Source organism: Biomphalaria glabrata, chromosome 16, assembly GCF_947242115.1.
Source record: "Biomphalaria glabrata chromosome 16, xgBioGlab47.1, whole genome shotgun sequence".
Classification (NCBI taxonomy): Eukaryota; Metazoa; Mollusca; class Gastropoda; family Planorbidae; genus Biomphalaria; species Biomphalaria glabrata.
The window spans coordinates 15,067,957-15,089,834 of record NC_074726.1 but is presented as its reverse complement, the minus strand read 5'-3'; the positions used below and the strand labels follow the sequence as shown (position 1 = coordinate 15,089,834).

The following is a 21,878-nucleotide window of genomic DNA, read 5'->3' as shown; positions in this document are numbered from 1 at the left end:
GCCATTGTATTAAAAATTTCATCTGTACATCAAATGAGTTATCCAGTCATTGCATTGATATTCATTGATCACATGTTATTTGAGAGAATGTCAGGACCAAGGGGCCAAGGCTTAAAAAGAAATATTTTATTTCATTTGTTCTATTCCAGCACACCCATCCCCTATGCTGCATTGTTATTTATATTTCTGCTCATTTTTTCATTTCTATGAAAGCATATTCTCTACAAATATTACCTCAACAGCTAAACCATCTAAACCTACTGGACCACTAGAGATATCCAATGTACAAAAGGACTCTGCAGTGCTAGCATGGAAGCCACCAATAAGTGATGGAGGATCTCCCCTCACAGGCTATGTTATCATGAAGCGTGACTCCAAGCGTTCCAACTGGGCCCCTGCTGGCAAGGTTGATGGCACCACCACTGAATTCAAGGTCTTGGACCTGATTGAGGGCACAGAGTACTTCTTCAAAGTAGTGGCAGAGAACAAAGCAGGCCAAAGTGAAGGACTTGAAACTGAAAAGCCAGCGCAAGCAAAGAGTCCTTTCAGTGAGTCCATTAATTTATTTGTATACATCGTAAGTGTAAGCTGACTCCAAACCCTCTTTAGTTTTAGAGACCAATAATTTAAGGGTGACTGCTATCTATCCAAGACAATAATTACTTTAAGATAGAAAGAGAAATGTAATGTTATTTCTTCTTAATAATGTTGATGGCAAGCAGTTTGATTTGTCTTATCCTTCTCTCTAGACAAACCATCCCAGCCTGTAGGACCACTGGAAATAACAAATGTAACAGAAAATTCAGCTGACCTTTCCTGGAAGCCCCCTCAAAGTGATGGAGGCACTCCATTGACATCTTACATTATTGAGTCCAGGCCTGCAACCCGCTCAACATGGATTCAGGCAGGCAAAGTCAAAGGGGATCTGACCACCTTCACTGTTCCTGACCTTCGTCTAGATACTGAGTATCTATTCAGAGTAATTGCTGTCAATGCTGAAGGTCAGAGTACCCCACTGGAAGGCAAGGAGCCTGCCAAGCCTACAAAGAAGATAAGTAAGTAGTGGCTTCTCTTACTGTTTTGTTGCTCAATCAAATTTACATTTTGTATTGCAATGAGATAACAGATGGTGGTTCAAAATCTTTAGGTGCAAATATTCATGCTCTTTAATTAGTAGATTATATACTTCTAAATTACTGAGATTCTTGGTGGTGATGTTCCAATTAGGCTACTTTGTGCAATTAGAGCGTTTAAGCTCATTTGTTGGTGAACTCAGACTCACCATCTGTTAGATAGTTTTTGAAATAATTATCTCTAATGCTATACTTTCAGTATCATCCCATGCAAAGTTGGTTGATTTTTTAATTATTTTTTTTTACTAAATGCTCAAATTCTTATGATGGGTTCATACTTTCTCCTTTTTTTTGTACAATGCTTATATCAACTCATTATGTCTGTCTGTATGGTAAAAATTTATACACGTTATTTCTGCCACACCAAATGTAGGATTAAGCTGAAATTTTGCACAATTATTTCTTTAACCTAACAACACAAGAATCAATTTAAAAAATTAACCTATTAGTTAAGTAACTATTGGTAATTAATTATTTTTTTTTTGTACCTTGAACAAGGGAAAGAAATCATACTTGACAGATGGGGTAGTATAAGTTGAATGAATTATTCCCCTTGAGAACTCTTGAGCCCTGAGTGAACATTTTTTTATGCATTTTAAAAAAATGATCATGTTAACATTCACCAAGATACCCCCCATTCTTCCCTCTCTTTTTTTTTGGTCCAGACAAGTGATGGGATCATAGTGCATTGAGATAGCTAAAAGTTAAACAAAAACAATTGGTACAAATATGTCTCATTGCACAGATTTACTATGTCTAGGCCAATCGTTCATATAATTACTTGACTGATTCAAACTAATTGATGCAATTACACTTAATAAAAGCTTTATTTTTTTAATGTTTTTCTTGTTCCATTTTTTAATTGCCAATTGAATGCAACTTTGTGAAATCTCTTAACACTCTACATAGTCTCTTTCTTGTTTGGAATGGGAAGACCAAGACAACTCTTTTTAAAAAGCTGCTAAACTAATTGACATGAAATCCTATTAAAGTAACCAACTCAATTTCTGTGTTCTACTTGTTTAGGCCCACCAGGACCTCCCCAGAATGTACGTGCTGGCAGAGTAGGAGTGGATTACGTCACACTGGAATGGAAACCACCTTCTGATGATGGAGGCTCCAAAGTGACCAGCTACATTGTGGAGAAAGCTGAGGAGATTTCTGGGGACTGGATCAAAGTGGCTGAGGTAAAGGCCTATGACACAACCTACAAAGTGGAACATTTGAAAGAGAATGTGGGCTATTACTTTGCTGTCTCTGCCAAAAATGAAGCAGGACAAGGTGAACCCTGTGAAACTGATGCACTGATCAAACCCAAGAAGCCAGAGGGTATGTCCAAATTTCTCTTCTCTCACAAGTTCATAATTCAATCAAGAATGTGACCATTTTCTACTTGAAGTGTGCATTTGCTCTTAAAGCCAAACATAGCTAGTCCTGTTCTAAACATAGCTAGACATATTCCAAACATAGCTATACATATTCCAAACATAACTAGACATATTCCAAAATACAAATTAATTTAATTAATATGCTTTCCCCATAAATACACATTTTTATAATAGTTTTTTTTTTCTTTTGCAACTGAATTCATGGTAGCTAGTTCATTCTGAACTTCTCTTGTCTTCCTTCACCTGGAGTGAACAACTTGTATGATTAAAATTTTTTTTTTTACAAAACTTTTATCAACTCATCCTGTCTGTCTGTTTGTAAAAAGTTTGTGCATATTATTTGTCCTACACCAATTTTCAGATCTAGTTGAAACATTACACAATTATTTATTATACTTATTTTATAATTATTCACTTTAAACTTTTTATTATTTTTGTTATTCAGGACCACCAGATACACCTGTGGGTCCAATTGAAATCTCCAACCTTGACAAAACTGTGGTGACACTAACCTGGAAAGCACCAAAGTCAGACGGAGGCTCAGCTCTCACAGGATATGTCATTGAGAGACGTGAGGCTGCACGCACCCAGTGGACCAAATTGGACTCCTGCCCACCCACTGAAACATCAATCACCACAAGAAATCTGATAGAAGGAAATGAATACTATTTCCGTGTCTGTGCTGAGAACAAACATGGCCGTAGTGATTGGTTGGAAACTGACAACTCTATTAAGATGAGAAGTCCATATGGTAATTATTTTCTAGAATCTTTTGTTTGTAGGTATCATGTAATGATGTGTATGTATCATGTAATGATGTGTAGGTATCATGTAATGATGTGTAGGTGTTATGTGATGATATGTAGGTATCATGTAATGATGTGTAGGTATCATGTAATAATGTGTAGGTATCATGTAATGATGTGTAGTTGTTATGTAATGATGTGTAGGTATCATTTAATGATGTGTAGGTATCATGTAATGATGTGTAGGTATCATGTAATGATGTGTAGGTGTTATGTAATGATGTGTAGGTATCGTGTAATGATGTGTAGGTATCATGTAATGATATGTAGGTATGATGTAATGATGTATAGGTATCATGTAATGATGTGTAGGTATTATGTAATGATGTGTAATGACATATGTAATGATGTGTATGACATTGAGAAAACTTTGTTTTGTTTGTCATCAGAAAAGCCAGCAAGACCTTTGGGTCCACTTTTACTGAATGATTTGACTGACAAGACTGTCACTTTGGCATGGCAACCTCCTGAAAGTGATGGGGGCACCCCGCTGACAGCTTATATCATTGAGTCACGCCCATCTGCCATTTCCTCCTGGACAGCCATAGGGAAAGTCAAAGGTGACACCTTGACATACATTGCTGAAGATCTCCGGGAAGGAACTGAGTATCATTTCAGAGTCAGTGCTGTCAATATTGAAGGTCAAGGCCCATCACTTGAAGGCAAAGAAACCGTTAAACCAGTGAAAAAGATTGGTGAGTTGTACTCACTTGTTACTGTTAAAAAATGTTTTCTTTGGTCTTGGAAATACTATGTAATAGACAATAGTACAAGAGATATAGTATCTTTCTGCCAATCTGTGGGTTTTGTTTAAATCCTGGTAGAGTCTGATATTTTAGCATAGTCTCCTTGCTATTCCCTAACATGTGGAAGAGTAAAAGGGAAAGATCATTGTGCATTTTACATAAGTAGGTTAACACTTTTTATAATAATTGGTCCACATAAACAGGGAAACTTGGCTTCCTTTACCCTAAAGAAGCCTTAAAGTCTGTAATTGAATGACATCAATGACTCATTGTATTCTCTTTATGATACATGATCATACTTTAGCTCCAAAGAATCTCATTTTTCTCTAACTATTGTAACTGGTGAAACAGGAAATAAATGAAAAGGTTTTGGGGATCCAGGTCTGTAGATGCTTCTTTCACCTACTTTAATTGAATTTTTGAAACTGACCTTATTGATAAAAATAAATATTAAACATTTATTTAGAAAAACCTGGACCCCCAGCTAATCTGAAAGCCTCCAAAGTGGGACCTGACTATGTTACACTAGAGTGGAAGCCTCCAACTGAAGATGGTGGCTCCAAGATTACAGGATATAAAATTGAGAAGTGTGAAGAGGATGCAGACAACTGGGTCAAGGTGGCAGATGTCTTGGGGTATGACACCAGCTACAAGGTGTCAGGCCTGAAAGATGACAAAGCCTACTTGTTTGCTGTGACAGCCAAGAATGAGGTTGGCTTTGGCGAACCTGTAGAAACTGAAAAGGGAATCAAACCAAAGAGAGCTGAAGGTAAAAGCTAAAATTTTCATTATTAGTGGTCCCCGAAAGGGGAAAAGATGCTATTAGTTTTGTGTGGAATGTCTGTCCGTCCGTCCGTCCTGTTTAGATCTCGTAAACTAGAAATGATAGTGAAAATCTGAAATCATAATATTTAATACCATTCAAAGTTCTGATGCAACAGCTACTTTTTTCTTTTCTGAAAGCAAAAATATCTAATTTTTTAAAATCACTTATGCAAGCATCTTTTCCATAAAAATACACCACTATTTTTTAGTAACAAACACTTGAGGCTATTTAGTAGGGAGAAAACTATTTACCATATTTTTAACACATTTATGCAAACGGTTTTAGATTTTGTGTCAAAAAAATATTTTTTTTACATTTGTATTGCTAAGTTCTGTTATACTAACTACTACATTTACACAAAAAAAGTTAACATTTTTTTTAAAGAGAAAAAATCTATTTAGTATGCATATAAGTTGGACATAATTTAAACCAACAATTAATAAGTAGTTCTTCATATTATTTGTGTTGTCCAGCTAAAGAGGCTAAATGCAAAGGAATTTGTGTTTTTTTTGTTTTTTTTTATGTAAATGTTTTTTTCTTGAGGAATAAGAGATTGACCCTTACAAAACAATTAGATATTCATTATAAGACATCAGTTAGGCCAGGTTCACATCTAACTTCACATTCACTTTCATCTATCCTTTGGTCTGCTGGACCGCTGGGGCATTACACAAGATCTGTCAACCTTCTTTCTCCATTCTTCTCTGTCATTTGCCTTTGATAGAATTTCATTCTGATATTCTTTCTGAAAATATTGAAACCTGCCTGGGTGGACCACTTCAAGGGCTGATTTTGAGTTTGTGTTTCCACACAAACTGTCTTTGTAACCTTGTTTTAAAATGTGTTAATAGTCTTCAGTTAGCATTACATACTTGAGATTAACTAAAAAATGACTTGGCCTATTTTTAATTTAATTTAATTTTTAATGATATTGTCTTTATTTAACAACTACTACTTGTGTTTATTACCCAGGTAAACCTAGTACACCAGTAGGCCCTCTGAAAGTGAAAGATATTGAAAAGACTTCTGTGACTCTTACTTGGCAGCCACCTACTGATGATGGTGGTTCTGCCTTGACTGGTTACATTGTTGAGAAAAAAGATGCAACTAGACCCACATGGACCAAAGTGGAGAAAGTCAGCCCAGACAAGACCATCATCTCAGTACAAAACTTGATGGAAGGATCTGACTACCTATTCCGGGTGTCTGCAGAAAATAAACATGGTGTCAGTGAGCCACTGACCACAGAGACATCCATCAAGCCAAAAAGCAAATTTGGTAAGTTTTCTTTCACTGTCAGTCCTTCTTGATTTGGTTTTTCATTTTTCTATTTAAGTTTTAGGACTGAATTATTTTCCAAATGAACATTAAAACAGTTTAAGCTACAGTTCTGAACTAAAGTTAAAAATAGTGTATGTAATGTATTCATTTTATCAATCCTTATTATTCAACATATTTTATGTCTCTCTTTCTTCCAGATGTTCCAAGCAAGCCTTTGGGGCCAATTGATTTCTCTGACTTGAATGAAACTTCTGTGACCTTGTCCTGGAAACCGCCCAGCAGTGATGGTGGCCAGCCTGTTAAAAACTACAACATTGAGTACAGAGATGTGCGCAGGAGCACGTGGACAAAAGCTGGCTCTGTGCCAGGGGAGGTCACCACATTTAGGATGGAGAAGTTGATGGAAGGAAATGAATACATCTTTAGAGTAACTGCAGTCAATAGTGAAGGAGAGAGTCAGCCACTAGAATCACTGGACACTGTCAAGCCAGAGAAACAAGCAGGTAAGTTGAGGTCCATGAGGGGTGTAAGGTAAAAAATGTGTTCAGCACAGCAGCTATAAATATCAGATGTTTCATAGGACTATTCCAAAATAGCAAAATAGCTGTTTTATTATTTACAAAGATTTTATCAATTCATTCTTTTAAACATTATTTCTCCCATTTCCCATTCTTGGATCAAGTTGATTTGCTCAATTATTCATGGTTGATGGTAACAAATGAATCAATAGAAAAATTAACCAATTAATTAATCTGTTAGTCACAATTGATTTATATTTATTTTTATAAAAAGCTAGACATATATTGCCTGCAGGTCTTAATTTGCGTATCACTGTCGATATAGTGACTGAGAGTGTTTTGGAAACAATTAAATGAAGTAATAATGCTTCAAGAAAGCGAATGCATGAATTTACAAAATAGTATGAATGGAGCTATCAAAATAGCTAATCAACCTAAATCCATTTTTTAAATAAAAACATTTGCTTATAGGTCTACATATATTTAGATATAGATCTAGAGTCTAGATACTATTATAATAGATGTAGACTTACTATAATAAGAGTGAATTCAATGGCTCAAGAAGCTTATTAATTATTGCATGTTTGTATATTTAATATCCCCCATATAGAGCCTCATGTAGCCTGTCCAATCATAGTGTGTTTACATAGCGTGTGCACAACACATGAATGGGACTATTAAAATGCATGTCAACATGGGAGCTATAGCGAACGAATGTATGAGAAATGCTTTAGAAACACAAAACTTGAGTGTTCATTTGATTAAAATATGAAATGAATGGACTTTATTTTGTATGTTAATGTGTTAAAGTATAAAGTAGATCTAGACTTAGATATCGGCTTCAATAGATGTATTGGAATATAAAATACATCAGGACTTCTAACTTCGTAGATATAAGGGACGAATTTATGTAAAAATGCTTTTGAAAGACAAATTTGAAGCTTAATTTTATTAAATAATGAAATTAATAGACTATATTTTGTAATTTTCATGTGTCAAAGTAAAAATCTATCTGCACAAAGTGTAGTTCTTAAAATTAGATCTTGATCTAGATCCTTTCAATCTTTTCTCATGTAAACATGGTAAACATGGCCTAGATCCATAAAATACTAATACTTTAATAGAGTTTGGAACCTTTTATTTTATGGGTCTTTAGTTTGTTTTAGGGCTACTATACATACATTACAGTTACAGTTAGTACCTAAGCAACATTTCTGCCAAGATTTATCAAGATTGGTCAAGCAGTTTTGATTTCTATGCGGGACATAAATACATACATACATACGCCTTACTTTCTACTTTATAGTATAGATATACTAAGCTTAGGTGAGATAAGCCTTGTGTAGAGAATTAAGTCATATACTTTTTGATCTCCATCCTAATGAGCTCAGCATTTAGTGCATTCAATTGTTAATCAGTTCTTTGTTATTGATGTGCTAGAATCTATAAACCTGGTTCTAGTCTTTCTTTAAAGGACACTTTTAGATATAGTTTTATATATCTTATCAATCATGAAATAAAGACAGATATATCCTTGATATATTCTCAGTCAAACCTGGAGTTCCCACCAATCTCAAAGTCAAGGAAACTGGCAAAGACTTTGTGAAGGTTGAGTGGAGCCCACCCAAATCTGATGGAGGCTCTAAGATCACTGGTTATCACCTCTTATTGCGTGAAGAAACATCCGATGACTGGAAAGATGCTGGTAAAGTTGGAAGTGTTGAGTCTTCCTACACTTTCAAGGATCTGAGCGACAAGAAGAAGTACTTGTTTGCTGTGGTGGCTGAGAATAAAATTGGTCAAGGTGATAGGATAGAAACTGATAGCCCTGTCAAGCCAAAGAAACCAGCCAGTAAGTAAATTACTTTTAATGAAGAGAAAACTAAAAGGACAACAACAAAAAAATATGCTTAGTTTTGTTAAACTATATTTCATTTATCTTATAGCTAAACCTTCTCGCCCTGTTGGACCTATAAAACTGACTGATTTGACCCGCTCTTCTGTGACCTTGACCTGGAAGCCTTCAGAGGAAGACGGAGGCTCTGAAATTACTGGCTATGTTTTGGAGTATAGAGAAGGCTTTAAGATGACCTGGACACCAGTCAAGGTGGTTGCTCCAGATATCACCAGCTACACAGCACAGAATCTGAAGGAAGGTCAAGAGTATGTCTTTAGAGTCATGGCTGAGAACTCTGTTGGTAGATCAGATGCTCTTGAATCTGACAAAGTAACTCCTAAACATCCATTTGGTAAGTTGAGTTTATCAGGAAACTTAGTGTATTTACTTCATTGTTTTCTTAAGTTATTGTTACAGTACATCTTAATAATTTTGCTTAAATGTATGCATCTTTTCTCCCAAAGACAAACCAAGTAAGCCAGAAGGACCTATTAGCTTCTCAGCCATAGATGTAGACTCTGTCATCTTGACCTGGAAACCACCAACCAGTGATGGGGGCAAGCCAGTCAAGAACTACATCATTGAATATAAAGACCTGCGTCGTACCACCTGGATCAAATCTGGCTCTGTTCCTGGAGATGTGCTGACCTACAAAGCTGAAAAACTAAATGAAGGCAATGACTACAAGTTCAGAGTCATTGCTGTCAATGATGAAGGAGAGAGTCAGCCTCTTGAATCTACGGATTCCATCAAACCTGTCAAACCTGCTGGTATATACATTTTTACCTATCTAATAAATAACTAGGTTTGAAGTTGCTTATTGCTATTTCTTTTAATACATTTTAAGATGTAATGGCCTTGTTCACATCAAACAGGTTAATTGGTTTGAAATTTTCTTTGAATCTTCTTTGAAATAAGTAACCTTTCATACAAATACTCAATCATTTGTGTATAGAATATTCAGGAATTGTAGTACCTCTTGCAATCTAGAATGTTCCCAACTAACATTCACTCTGGCTCTGTAGAAAGCTGCAATGACCTTCTTATTATCTATATGGCTGGAGCTTAAGTAGTTATGGAGGATGCAATTTTCTGGATTCAAAGATTAAATATTTGGATTTTCACTTCAGATTGTGCAATCCTATAAGTCCACTCTCATTTGAGAGTTATCTCATCCTTTGGGCTTAGTGAAGGGAATAGATAGTGTTTTCAAGCAACTACATTCCCTTCACTAAATAGTAGATGAATTTCAAGGAGACCTGCCTAAGTGTCTGAAATATGAATGAACCATATGGTGGTCTGGTCTCCCTCTAGTTCTGAAATACAGATGAATTTTAAATTGGCCTACCCATATGTCTGAAATGTGTCTTTTATTTTTATATGAGACTTTTTTTTTTAACACATTCATCATTTACTGGTATTTGAACATTGCACTGTAGTTTGACCTCCTTTTGTTTCTAGGTAAACCTGGTGCACCAAAAACCATCACAGTGAAAGAATCAGGTAAAGACTTTGTGTCAGTTGAGTGGAGCCCACCCAAGTCAGATGGAGGTTCTAAGTTGACTGGATATCGTCTGCTACTCAGAGAAGATGGTACTGAGGAGTGGAAAGAGGTGGGCAAAGCTGGTGGAATGGACTCAAACTACACCTTTAAGAACCTGAATGACAAGAAGAATTATTTCTTTGCTGTGGTGGCTGAAAACAAATTGGGTCAAAGTGACAGAATGGAGACTGAGAGATCAGTCAAACCCAAGAAACCAGCAAGTATGTTGGCATGTCATCATTTGAAATACTTTTTGATAAAAACATACATTAAAAAAATACTAATTACTAAACATTTATTTTATAGCTAAACCTTCTTGCCCCATCGGACCTATTAAACTGACTGATTTGACCCGCTCTTCTGTGACCTTGACCTGGAAGCCTTCAGAGGAAGACGGAGGCTCTGAAATTACTGGCTATGTTTTGGAGTATAGAGAAGGCTTTAAGATGACCTGGACACCAGTCAAGGTGGTTGCTCCAGATATCACCAGCTACACAGCACAGAATCTGAAGGAAGGTCAAGAGTATGTCTTTAGAGTCATGGCTGAGAACTCTGTTGGTAGATCAGATGCTCTTGAATCTGACAAAGTAACTCCTAAACATCCATTTGGTAAGTTGAGTTTATCAGGAAACTTAGTGTATTTACTTCATTGTTTTCTTAAGTTATTGTTACAGTACATCTTAATAATTTTGCTTAAATGTATGCATCTTTTCTCCCAAAGACAAACCAAGTAAGCCAGAAGGACCTATTAGCTTCTCAGCCATAGATGCAGACTCTGTCGTCTTGACCTGGAAACCACCAACCAGTGATGGGGGCAAGCCAGTCAAGAACTACATCATTGAATATAAAGACCTGCGTCGTACCACCTGGATCAAATCTGGCTCTGTTCCTGGAGATGTGCTGACCTACAAAGCTGAAAAACTAAATGAAGGCAATGACTACAAGTTCAGAGTCATTGCTGTCAATGATGAAGGAGAGAGTCAGCCTCTTGAATCTACGGATTCCATCAAACCTGTCAAACCTGCTGGTATATACATTTTTACCTATCTAATAATAACTAGGTTTGAAGTTGCTTATTGCTATTTCTTTTAATACATTTTAAGATGTAATGGCCTTGTTCACATCAAACAGCTTAATTGGTTTGAAATTTTCTTTGAATCTTCTTTGAAATAAGTAACCTTTCATACAAATATTCAATCATTTGTGTATAGAATATTCAGGAATTGTAGTACCTCTTGCAATCTAGAATGTTCCCAACTAACATTCACTCTGGCTCTGTAGAAAGCTGCAATGACCTTCTTATTATCTATATGGCTGGAGCTTAAGTAGTTATGGAGGATGCAATTTTCTGGATTCAAAGATTAAATATTTGGATTTTCACTTCAGATTGTGCAATCCTATAAGTCCACTCTCATTTGAGAGTTATCTCATCCTTTGGGCTAAGTGAAGGGAATAGTGTTTTCAAGCAACTACATTCCCTTCACTGAAAAGTAGATTAATTTCAAGGAGACCTTCCTATGTGTCTGAAATATGGTGGTCTCCCTCTAGTTCTGAAATACAGATGAATTTTTAATTGACCTACCTATATGTCTGAAATGTGTCGTTTAATTTTATAAGAGACTTTTTTTTTAACACATCCCCTTTTAATTTTGTCTTTTGTCAACAACTTTTGTTGAATGTTTTGTGGACCTGTTCTTCACATTCATTCATTCACTGGTAATTGAACATTTCACTGTAGTTTGACCTCCTTTTTGTTTCTAGGTAAACCTGGTGCACCAAAAACCATCACAGTGAAAGAATCAGGTAAAGACTTTGTGTCAGTTGAGTGGAGCCCACCCAAGTCAGATGGAGGTTCTAAGTTGACTGGATATCGTCTGCTACTCAGAGAAGATGGAACTGAGGAGTGGAAAGAGGTGGGCAAAGCTGGTGGAATGGACTCAAACTACACCTTTAAGAACCTGAATGAAAAGAAGAATTATTTCTTTGCTGTGGTGGCTGAAAACAAATTGGGTCAAAGTGACAGAATGGAGACTGAGAGATCAGTCAAACCCAAGAAACCAGCAAGTATGTTGGCATGTCATCATTTGAAATACTTTTTAATAAAAACATATATTAAAAAAATACTAATTACTAAACATTTATCTTATAGCTAAACCGTCTCGCCCTGTTGGACCTATAAAACTGACTGATTTGACCCGCTCTTCTGTGACCTTGACGTGGAAGCCTTCAGAGGAAGACGGAGGCTCTGAAATTACTGGCTATGTTTTGGAGTATAGAGAAGGCTTTAAGATGACCTGGACACCAGTCAAGGTGGTTGCTCCAGATATCACCAGCTACACAGCACAGAATCTGAAGGAAGGTCAAGAGTATGTCTTTAGAGTCATGGCTGAGAACTCTGTTGGTAGATCAGATGCTCTTGAATCTGACAAAGTAACTCCTAAACATCCATTTGGTAAGTTGAGTTTATCAGGAAACTTAGTGTATTTACTTCATTGTTTTCTTAAGTTATTGTTACAGTACATCTTAATAATTTTGCTTAAATGTATGCATCTTTTCTCCCAAAGACAAACCAAGTAAGCCAGAAGGACCTATTAGCTTCTCAGCCATAGATGTAGACTCTGTCATCTTGACCTGGAAACCACCAACCAGTGATGGGGGCAAGCCAGTCAAGAACTACATCATTGAATATAAAGACCTGCGTCGTACCACCTGGATCAAATCTGGCTCTGTTCCTGGAGATGTGCTGACCTACAAAGCTGAAAAACTAAATGAAGGCAATGACTACAAGTTCAGAGTCATTGCTGTCAATGATGAAGGAGAGAGTCAGCCTCTTGAATCTACGGATTCCATCAAACCTGTCAAACCTGCTGGTAAAATTTCAACTTAATTTTTTGTATGCAAATGATAATATTTTTAATATTTTATGGTCAAGTTTAACTAGTTGAATCACACTCATGTTTTGTAATGGATGATCTATATAGGCATTCCTGCTGCCCCAACAAACTTAAAGATCAAAGAAATTGGCAAAGACTTTGTAACTGTTGAATGGAGTCCACCTAAGTCAGATGGAGGATCCAAAATAACTGGCTATCACCTGCTCGTGTGTGAAGATGGCACTGATGAGTGGAAGGAAGGCGGTAAGGTTGGAGGACTTGATTCAGCATTTATCTTCAAAAACCTGAGTGACAAGAAAAAATATTTCTTTGCTGTTGTTGCTGAGAACAAAGTAGGTCAAGGAGACAGACTTGAAACAGACAGTGCAGTGAAACCCAAAAAGCCAGCTAGTAAGACATTTATTTTCTGACCAAAGTATGCTTTTTTTACAAAAAATAGGCATCACATTTTGCATTACCAAAGTATCCTTTTTTATATGTTACAATTTTATACTGCTTGGAAACAAAAAATGTTCTATTTTGTTTTTTCTAGCTCAACCCTCAGCTCCTGTTGGTCCAATCAAGTTCACAGAGATCACTCGCAGCAGTGTGACATTCACATGGAAGCCATCAGAGGAAGATGGAGGGGATTTCATCACTGGCTACGCTATTGAGTACCGTGAATCCTGGAAGACCTCCTGGACCCCTGTCAAGGTTGTGGCCCCTGATATTACCAGCTACTGTGTGCAGAACTTAAAAGAAGGTCAGGAGTATGTCTTCCGGGTCATGGCAGAGAATGCTGTGGGCAGATCCCAGCCCCTGGAGTCTGACTCTGTTACTCCTAAGCATCCTTTTGGTAAACATCCTAAAGACTTTTTCTATTTTTGTTTTGTTTCTAATAGTTGGATAGTAACTTATGTTAATCTACATTTCTTAGCCTTGTGTTTGTGTATTTTTGTTACTTATTGAGTGTAATGTTGGTATTCAGGTCCACCTACTGCACCACAAGGACCTCTGGAGACCTCAGACCTAACCACCACCTCTGTGACTTTATCATGGAAACAGCCAAAGTCAGATGGTGGGCAGCCACTCAGAGCCTACATCATTGAACGTAGAGATGTGAAACACACCAGCTGGGTACCTGTGGAGAAAATTTCACCAAATCTGACCTCCTACACTGTACAGAACCTCACTATTGGCCTGGATTACTACTTCAGGGTCATGGCTGAGAACAGTGAAGGTGTCAGCCCTCCACTAGAGACGTCAGCAACCATAAAACTGACCAAGCCTACAAGTAATTTTTTTCCTTATATTCTGTTCATAGACTTCTAGTGAAAATGTAATACTGTAATGCAGTGTTCATTGCGTTGGGTATTTCCACAGTCTACATTTCGTACAACTCTACCAAAAGATGTGCGTAATGGGCTTGGCATTTTTTTTTTTAGCTTTCTATATTATAGTCTATATTAGTCATTTTTCCCTATTATAATGTACTAGTTCACTTGTTTTTGTAGGGTTAAAACTATTCCAGTCCTAAAGATGAACTCCCCATCATTTGTTCTATTGGCTACTCAAATGTTTCAGTGAGTATGTAACATTGACAAATAACTAAACAACATGTTCAAGTCCTTTTTATTCTCTTCTAATTGATTCAGGTGCACCTGGAATACCCAAGGGACCCATTAGACTCTCTGACTTTACTGACACTTCTGTTACCATCAACTGGCTGGCACCAGAGGATGATGGTGGAAGTGAGATCACCAAGTATGTCCTGCAGATGCATGTGTCCAGCAAGGAATGGGTGGACCTGGCCAAAGTGGAAAGCTATTCCACCAAGTACAAGGTCCAAGATCTGAAAGAGAAAACAGAGTACACATTCCGTGTTTCTGCAGTAAACAAAATTGGTCAAGGAGAGTGGCTAGAGTCAGATAAAGTTGTTCTAGAGAAACCACCAGGTATATCTTTTACAACATGTGATTAGATATAATACTTGGTAATGTGGATAGGTTTTTGATGTTATAGAAGAATGGATTATTAGACTTTCTGATACCCTGGCATCTATCAATACTCAAGTTGATCTTCTGCTATCACATGATACATTTTGATGTTGTAATGACACAATTATTGATGGTCTAGTTCGATGTATGAGATTCTAGTTAAATGTATGAGATTAATGTATGAGTATAAGTTAACATAGTTTAACAAACCTTGTAAGTTAATTCCAATCCTTACCACTTCGCATACTTTATAAATCCATTTAGCTAAATACAAATTAAAAGATAAAATATTTTTGGTGAAACTATTCCATAGAGAAATATAAGAATTGTTTTTCAAACATTTTTATACTCAAAACTGTTTGAAAATAATCAAATATTTAATGACTGTGTCCCATACTATTGGAACTATTTATGTCAACAGAGAAACCTGGGCCACCAGAGCCCCCATTGTCAATGACAGAGTTTACCAAAACTACAATCACCTTAACCTGGGGCCCAAGCCAGAAAGATGGAGGCTCCCCAATACTGCACTATGTTTTGGAGAAGCGAGAAAGTTGGAAGACCACCTGGCAGCATGTATCCAAAGTGAAGCCCCCAGAGTCCAGTGGCCAGAAGTTCACCTATTGCATTCAGGGTCTGAAGGAAGACCAGGACTACATGTTCAGGGTTTTTGCAGAGAATTCTGTTGGTGCTTCCAGAGCCATTGAGACTACAACACCATGCAGGCCTAGAAGTCCATTCCGTAAGTTGTGACCAAACACTGAAAGAGTAAAAGACACTACAAAAATGATGGGTTCAGAATTGTATTTCAAATAAATCATTCCTCATTTTCATTTAATCTTCTAAGAGAAAGAAAACCTTAGTTGTAAATTTATAAATTTGTATAATACTAAACAAAGATATTTTTAGTTTTTTACATTTATGCACATAAAATTTGCCTCCTTAACATATAACACTTTACTGACTTTAACACCTACAAAGGAATTATTTTAATTAGTATTTCATACACAACAGTTCATCATTTCGGCACAGTATGTTACGTTACGTAATAGATCTTGTAAAAAAGATACTCTCTATTGACTACTTGCTTTAATCCAATTTAACCATATTTTATTTACAATCACAACTATCATTGACTCAAAATGTCATGTGATCACATTTCCACCAATCACATGGTAAACTTCTGTTAAACCAAACACAAACAGATGTGCCAGATGCTCCACAAGGGCCCATTGTTATTGAGGATGTTGGGGTGACTGATGTTACCATTAGGTGGAAACCTCCTGTGAACACAGGTGGCCTTGACCTGACTTGCTACTACATAGAACGCAGGGACACGAAATATACTGCCTGGATCAAAGTAGACACTGTCAAATCCAACATGAACAGCTATTGCATTCAGAATCTACTGGAAGGCAATGAATATGTTTTCCGCATATTTGCTGAGAATATGGAAGGCAGAAGTGAACCTCTTGAAACAAAACAAGCCATTATCCCTGGCAGACCAGCAGGTTTTAAAGTTTATCCCCCCCCCCCCCCCCATCTCTTTGTTCTAGTGACTTACAAACAATCCTCCCATAGACTTTGTAGATATTTTTAGAGTTTTTTCTCATTGCCTTGACATGTAACAAATTCCTTTATGCAAAATAATATCTTTTAAATTTCTCTTTATTTCATTGAGTTAACAAAAAATTCAAATAGTTTCTGAATTATTTTCCACTGCAAGAATAATAAATTTAGCTCTTTTATTTTCCTTTCATAGAACTTAATGATTGCATGTGTCATGGTGCCTCTGTCTTCACCTTAATTTATTTAATCCAATGATTTGAGCTCGTGCTCATATAGTGTACAGCCTAGTGTTCATTCTATTCATTTGTTGAGTTTTATTTTACTTTATTTACAAAATAACTAGTAGAGAATTTTTTTTTTACTAACAGTTGTATTTTAGTACATCTCTTTTACTATTTTTTGTTGACATTGTCTTTAGTAGTACACAAAACCTAAGGCATTGCTTGCATCATATTTTTTGTAGTTAATGGTTTTTATTTAATTGCAAAGTAAATTTTAAGCACTTATATTTTGTAAAATAATAATTTCACATATAAATCTTAACAACCTCATTAATAAAAATATGAAATTGTTTTTTCAAGATTAATGTTAATTTTAACTTTTTTTATTACTAATAAGCACAATAATGCACTTCTAATAAAAATAGCACATATTAATTTACTTTTAAAACTTTAAATGTGTTGAAAATCTAACATTATTTAAAATTTGCAAGAACACTTTAAAACATGTACATTTTTATTTTATAGTTGCCCCATCAGCACCAACTGGACCAATCAGATTTGAGGACCTGACTGAGACCACAGTAACACTAGACTGGCTTATGCCCAAAGAAGATGGAGGCACTCCCGTTACTGGCCACACCATCAGAATGTCTGTGGATGGTCAGGAATTCAAAGATATTGGTAAAACTGAGGGAAAGACCACCAAGCTAAAGGTGAAGGACTTAAAGCTTGGCTCAAAGCTTATCTTCCATGTGATAGCAGAGAACAAAGTAGGCATGAGCAAGCCTTTAGAATCTGAAACTTTGGTCCCACAGAAGAAAGCTTGTAAGTGCTTTGTAAATGACTTACTTAGACTTAGATCCTCTGCCTTATTCTGCACATAGGGTGGTGCTCTGAAATGTTTATCTTGTGACTCTACTTCATCAGCTGAGCTTTCTAAACATATTTTAGAAGCAACCAATTTATCCACTTTCTAATATTCATTAGTGGTTCTTAATAGAGGTTTCTTTTTACAATTATTTGGCCATCAAGATATTCACATATGTAGCCTTTCTCTCCTGTTGCCTTTTTGGGTGTGGTCTTTTGTTATTCTTGTTTTGTAAAATTCATATTACTCGACAGAGTTTATTTTAAAAAATCACTAATCAAATAACATCAATCTTTTGACTTATTTAGATTAAAGAAATAATATTATTTCATTTTAAATATCTTTATTCTTGCATTACCCAATGGTCTATAGTTTAATTTCTATGATATAGCAGAATATTGCTTAGTCAAAATAAAAATATTTCTAAATTGTACTTTACAGCTAAACCCTCTAAACCAGTTGGGCCCATCATTGTTCTAGAAGTGACCAAGAACTCAGTTACCATCCAGTGGAAGCCACCAACAGATGATGGTGGTGCTCCTCTTAAGAATTATTTGCTAGAGAAGAGAGATGCCACCCGCACCAGCTGGAGTCGTGTGGACAAAATCTCCCCAGACATCACTAGCTACTGTGTTCAGAACCTGATTGATGGCTCAGAACTGTATTTCCGTGTTTTTGCTGAAAATAAAGTAGGCATGAGTGACCCACTGGAGATGGATAAACCTGTCAAAATCAAGAGTCCATTTGGTGAGTGAAATATGGCTATCTAGTTTGTAGTGAGTGAGTGCCATTGTAAATCTTTGTTTTGTTTTATATGTTTTGGATGTTTCTTCAGATTTGAAAATAATTACATCCTAGCTCAAACTTCCTGAAGGACGGGGAATGGCAAAAGGCAGTATTCTAACCTTGGACCATCAAAACCATCGATAGACAGTTAAGAGCGCATACCACATGACCAGGCAGCCATCCAAGTCATTTGTCTTTTTTTTTCTTACCTTGGGTTCTGGTGCATCCAACAAAAACACAGGGTTACAGTCAGAAGGACATTTTTACATTTTTGTATACCATGGGCTTTTATAAGTTGAAGAAATTTTCGTCCCAGCTAATCCTCTCAGTTTGTCCTTAGACTATTTTTTTTAATGGGTTTTGGATTCCCCTGCCTGAAAAATTCTGTCAAGAATGTAAATACTTAAATAAATAAGCTGCATTCTTTTCAAATCATATGGTACAGCGTTTTAGAAAGAAGTTCTCAAGATTATTATTTATCTTAGCAGAATAAGATAGCTTGTGTTTTCAACCTTGTGTCAATATGAGCATTCTTAAAAGTTGTTTTTTTGTCTTTTATCTACTGATTTAGTTAAGCCATTACTTTCTTTTAGTGGTATAACCCAAATCTTTATGATTCCACACATCTTGTTACAGGTTTTTTAAAATCTGTGCCAATGAGCTTAGGAGCTTAGTATGTGATGAGTTCTTGTTTTCTTTGTATTTGTTGTTTTGGTGTACTGGTTTCATTTTGAATGTTTCTTTCAGATGTTCCATCCTCCCCTGTTGGCCCTATCACAGTCTCAGATGTCACAGATAGGACTGCCAAGGTTTCTTGGAAGCCCCCAGTGTCTGATGGTGGACTGCCCATCACTGCATATGTTGTACAGTTTAGGGAGACCAAACGCTCCACCTGGACCAAGTTCAAAGAGCTGAATGCTGAGGAGACCTCTATCACCCTCACTGGTCTTGCTCCTGACAATGAGTATGTGTGTGAAGTCATAGCAGTCAACAAGGAAGGACATAGCCAAGGACTAATCAGCCCTCCAATAAGACCCAAAAAGATACTAGGTGAGCAATTTTGCCTCTTGAATGTATTGAAAGGTTATGAGAACCAAGACTTTTGAAATGATTTTATTCTCTTTTCCTTCTTGTTTGACAACAGCTGTCCCAGGTGCACCACAGTCTCTCCATGTCAGGAACATTGGCAAAGACAATTTGACCTTGGAGTGGAGTGCTCCTGAAAATGATGGTGGCTCACGCATCAAGAAGTATTCCGTTGAAAAGTGCAAGAAAGGCTCAGAGAAATGGGAGAAGGTAAACCCAGCTCTATACATCTTTTGATATTACTTGTAGTCAATTTAATAAAATAAAAGGGTGAAAAAGGAAATGTTCCTAAACTGATTCTTTTTTTTTTTCGTACAGGTGTTATCAGTTGATGGTTACAAGAACTTCCAACTTATTTCTGACCTGGAACCGGAAGTAGAATGGCTGTTTGCTGTGTCTGCTGAAAATGACATTGGCTTTGGGGATAGGGCAGTCACATCCAAGCCTGTCAGACTAGACAAGCCAATAAGTGAGTATATTGGATATACATTTATTTTTTATAATAAAACGGACTTTAGTGTAATTAGACATTTTTGTTATAAATTCTGTTAATGACATTCAAATCACTACAGTTAAACTGTTCTACTGTTTCATTCTTTGAAATAAAATTTGTTATTAAAAACATTTAATTCCTTGACTAAAACAATGTTGAGAATGAATTAATGAGACTTTTAAAACCAATATATAAGATTCATTGTATTTTTCCAAGTAAAGGCAAAGAAAATATTTTAAAGTCTATATAGATGAGTTAATTTGTATTGATGATTTAGAATGAGAGTAATACAAGAATATGAAACCAGCTAAGACAAATCTATTATCTTAATTTGGTTTAGAGAGAAAGAAGTCACCCATTTAAGTTTGATTCTAGCTTTTACATTCTGGATGAGATCTCATTAGTTTTCTTGATACCATGGAGCATATAGTAGCCAGCATATAAAGTAGTAGTTCACTCATTTCTGGAACCATGAGATGATTGCTAGTCTACAATATTTCAGATCCCCCATCTGCACCTGAAGGTCCTCTGCTCTTCTCAGACATCACAAAGCGTAGTGCCAAAGTGTCTTGGAAACACAGCCAACAAGATGGTGGCTCTCCTATCACACATTACATCATAGAGAAGAAAGAGGCTTGGAAGACATCTTGGCAGCCTGTGGAAAGAGTCAGCCCTGACAAGCTGACCTGTGAACTGACACATCTTCAGGAAGGTCAAGAGTTGTTCATACGTGTCCTGGCTGAGAATGTTGCTGGTCAGTCCAAGCCTCTGGAAGGAGAGAATCCACTGGTCCCTAAATCACCATACAGTGAGTATTAGCTATTCGGCAATGATGATTTAAATTCTTCACTGATAAAAGTTTTTTAGATGTAAGCATTGAAATATTAAACTTTCCTCTATAGACAAACCTGGAGCACCTGAGAATCTGAAAGCCACAGAGGTCACATCCAATTCTGCAAGCCTGGTCTGGAAGCCTCCAACTGACACAGGAGGTCTGCCCATAACCTCCTACCAGGTGGATCGTCGTGATAAACGCTGGGGCTCATGGATTAAAGTGGGTGTCACTAAAAGCAACACCATGGATGTACCTTCACTGTTGGAAAATGCTGAGTACTTTTTCCGCGTTGCTGCTGAAAATGAGGAAGGCCTTGGTCCATTTGCTGAAATGGCAGAAGCCATTGTCCCTATTAAAGAGCCAGGTATTTCATTTAGAAAATATAGAAATAAAAGATATACAAATGTGTTTTTTTTCTATTTTTATTAGCATCAACACATTTTTAGTTTGTTTTTTGAAATATAAACTGAACAAGATTTGCTCTAAAAAATATTTACAAAAAATGTTTAAATTGTTCTATCATACATACATTTTGCTTAATATCTGATTAGTGGCCCCAGACAGACCTGTTGGTCCCATACGATTCAGTCAGATTGAGGCTACCAGCCTAAATATGGAATGGTTCCCACCAAGAGAAAATGGTGGTGCTCCAATCACTGCCTACAAAGTAGAAGTCAGCTCAAAGCAGGAGGTGTGGACAGAGATTACCCTAACAGATGCTGATGTCACCAAAATCAAAGTGAAAGACTTGACAGAGAACCAAAAGGTTTGGTTCAAAGTGACAGCCTTCAACAAAGTTGGAGCCAGCAAGCCTCTGGAATCAGATTCTGTTGTTCCACAAAGACAGAAAGGTACAGAAATTTTAAACTAAAGCTTCACATTAACAATATTATACTAACTATGGGACTTTGTGATGGAATGATTATAAACACAGATGCCAGACAGAGGGACTTGAGTTCAACTTGTTATAGGCCTACTACTGGATTGTATAATTTGAGGGTCTCACAGAATC

General features: G+C 36.5%; 1 protein-coding gene across 34 annotated transcripts in view; it reads left to right on the top strand.

The window, feature by feature from the left end:
• Nucleotides 1–21,878, top strand: part of LOC106078342 (titin-like) — a 533,611-nt gene that overhangs the window by 262,963 nt on the left and 248,770 nt on the right. For 32 of the 34 annotated variants that reach the window (XM_056014734.1, XM_056014739.1, XM_056014738.1 and 29 more), the window contains 31 exons: nt 243–548; nt 750–1,055; nt 2,160–2,462; nt 2,967–3,272; nt 3,717–4,022; nt 4,540–4,842; nt 5,872–6,177; nt 6,378–6,683; nt 8,248–8,550; nt 8,645–8,947; nt 9,060–9,365; nt 10,057–10,359; nt 10,445–10,747; nt 10,860–11,165; nt 11,900–12,202; nt 12,288–12,590; nt 12,703–13,008; nt 13,120–13,422; nt 13,565–13,867; nt 14,000–14,305; nt 14,667–14,966; nt 15,430–15,750; nt 16,214–16,519; nt 17,324–17,623; nt 18,108–18,413; nt 19,200–19,502; nt 19,597–19,748; nt 19,857–20,007; nt 20,534–20,839; nt 20,934–21,230; nt 21,418–21,717. In XM_056014734.1, the coding sequence (XP_055870709.1) occupies nt 243–548; nt 750–1,055; nt 2,160–2,462; nt 2,967–3,272; nt 3,717–4,022; nt 4,540–4,842; nt 5,872–6,177; nt 6,378–6,683; nt 8,248–8,550; nt 8,645–8,947; nt 9,060–9,365; nt 10,057–10,359; nt 10,445–10,747; nt 10,860–11,165; nt 11,900–12,202; nt 12,288–12,590; nt 12,703–13,008; nt 13,120–13,422; nt 13,565–13,867; nt 14,000–14,305; nt 14,667–14,966; nt 15,430–15,750; nt 16,214–16,519; nt 17,324–17,623; nt 18,108–18,413; nt 19,200–19,502; nt 19,597–19,748; nt 19,857–20,007; nt 20,534–20,839; nt 20,934–21,230; nt 21,418–21,717 (9,132 nt within the window). The remainder of the gene's footprint in view (nt 1–242; nt 549–749; nt 1,056–2,159; nt 2,463–2,966; nt 3,273–3,716; nt 4,023–4,539; nt 4,843–5,871; nt 6,178–6,377; nt 6,684–8,247; nt 8,551–8,644; nt 8,948–9,059; nt 9,366–10,056; nt 10,360–10,444; nt 10,748–10,859; nt 11,166–11,899; nt 12,203–12,287; nt 12,591–12,702; nt 13,009–13,119; nt 13,423–13,564; nt 13,868–13,999; nt 14,306–14,666; nt 14,967–15,429; nt 15,751–16,213; nt 16,520–17,323; nt 17,624–18,107; nt 18,414–19,199; nt 19,503–19,596; nt 19,749–19,856; nt 20,008–20,533; nt 20,840–20,933; nt 21,231–21,417; nt 21,718–21,878) is intronic. The other 2 variants (XM_056014735.1, XM_056014740.1) reach the window with 2 other exon arrangements.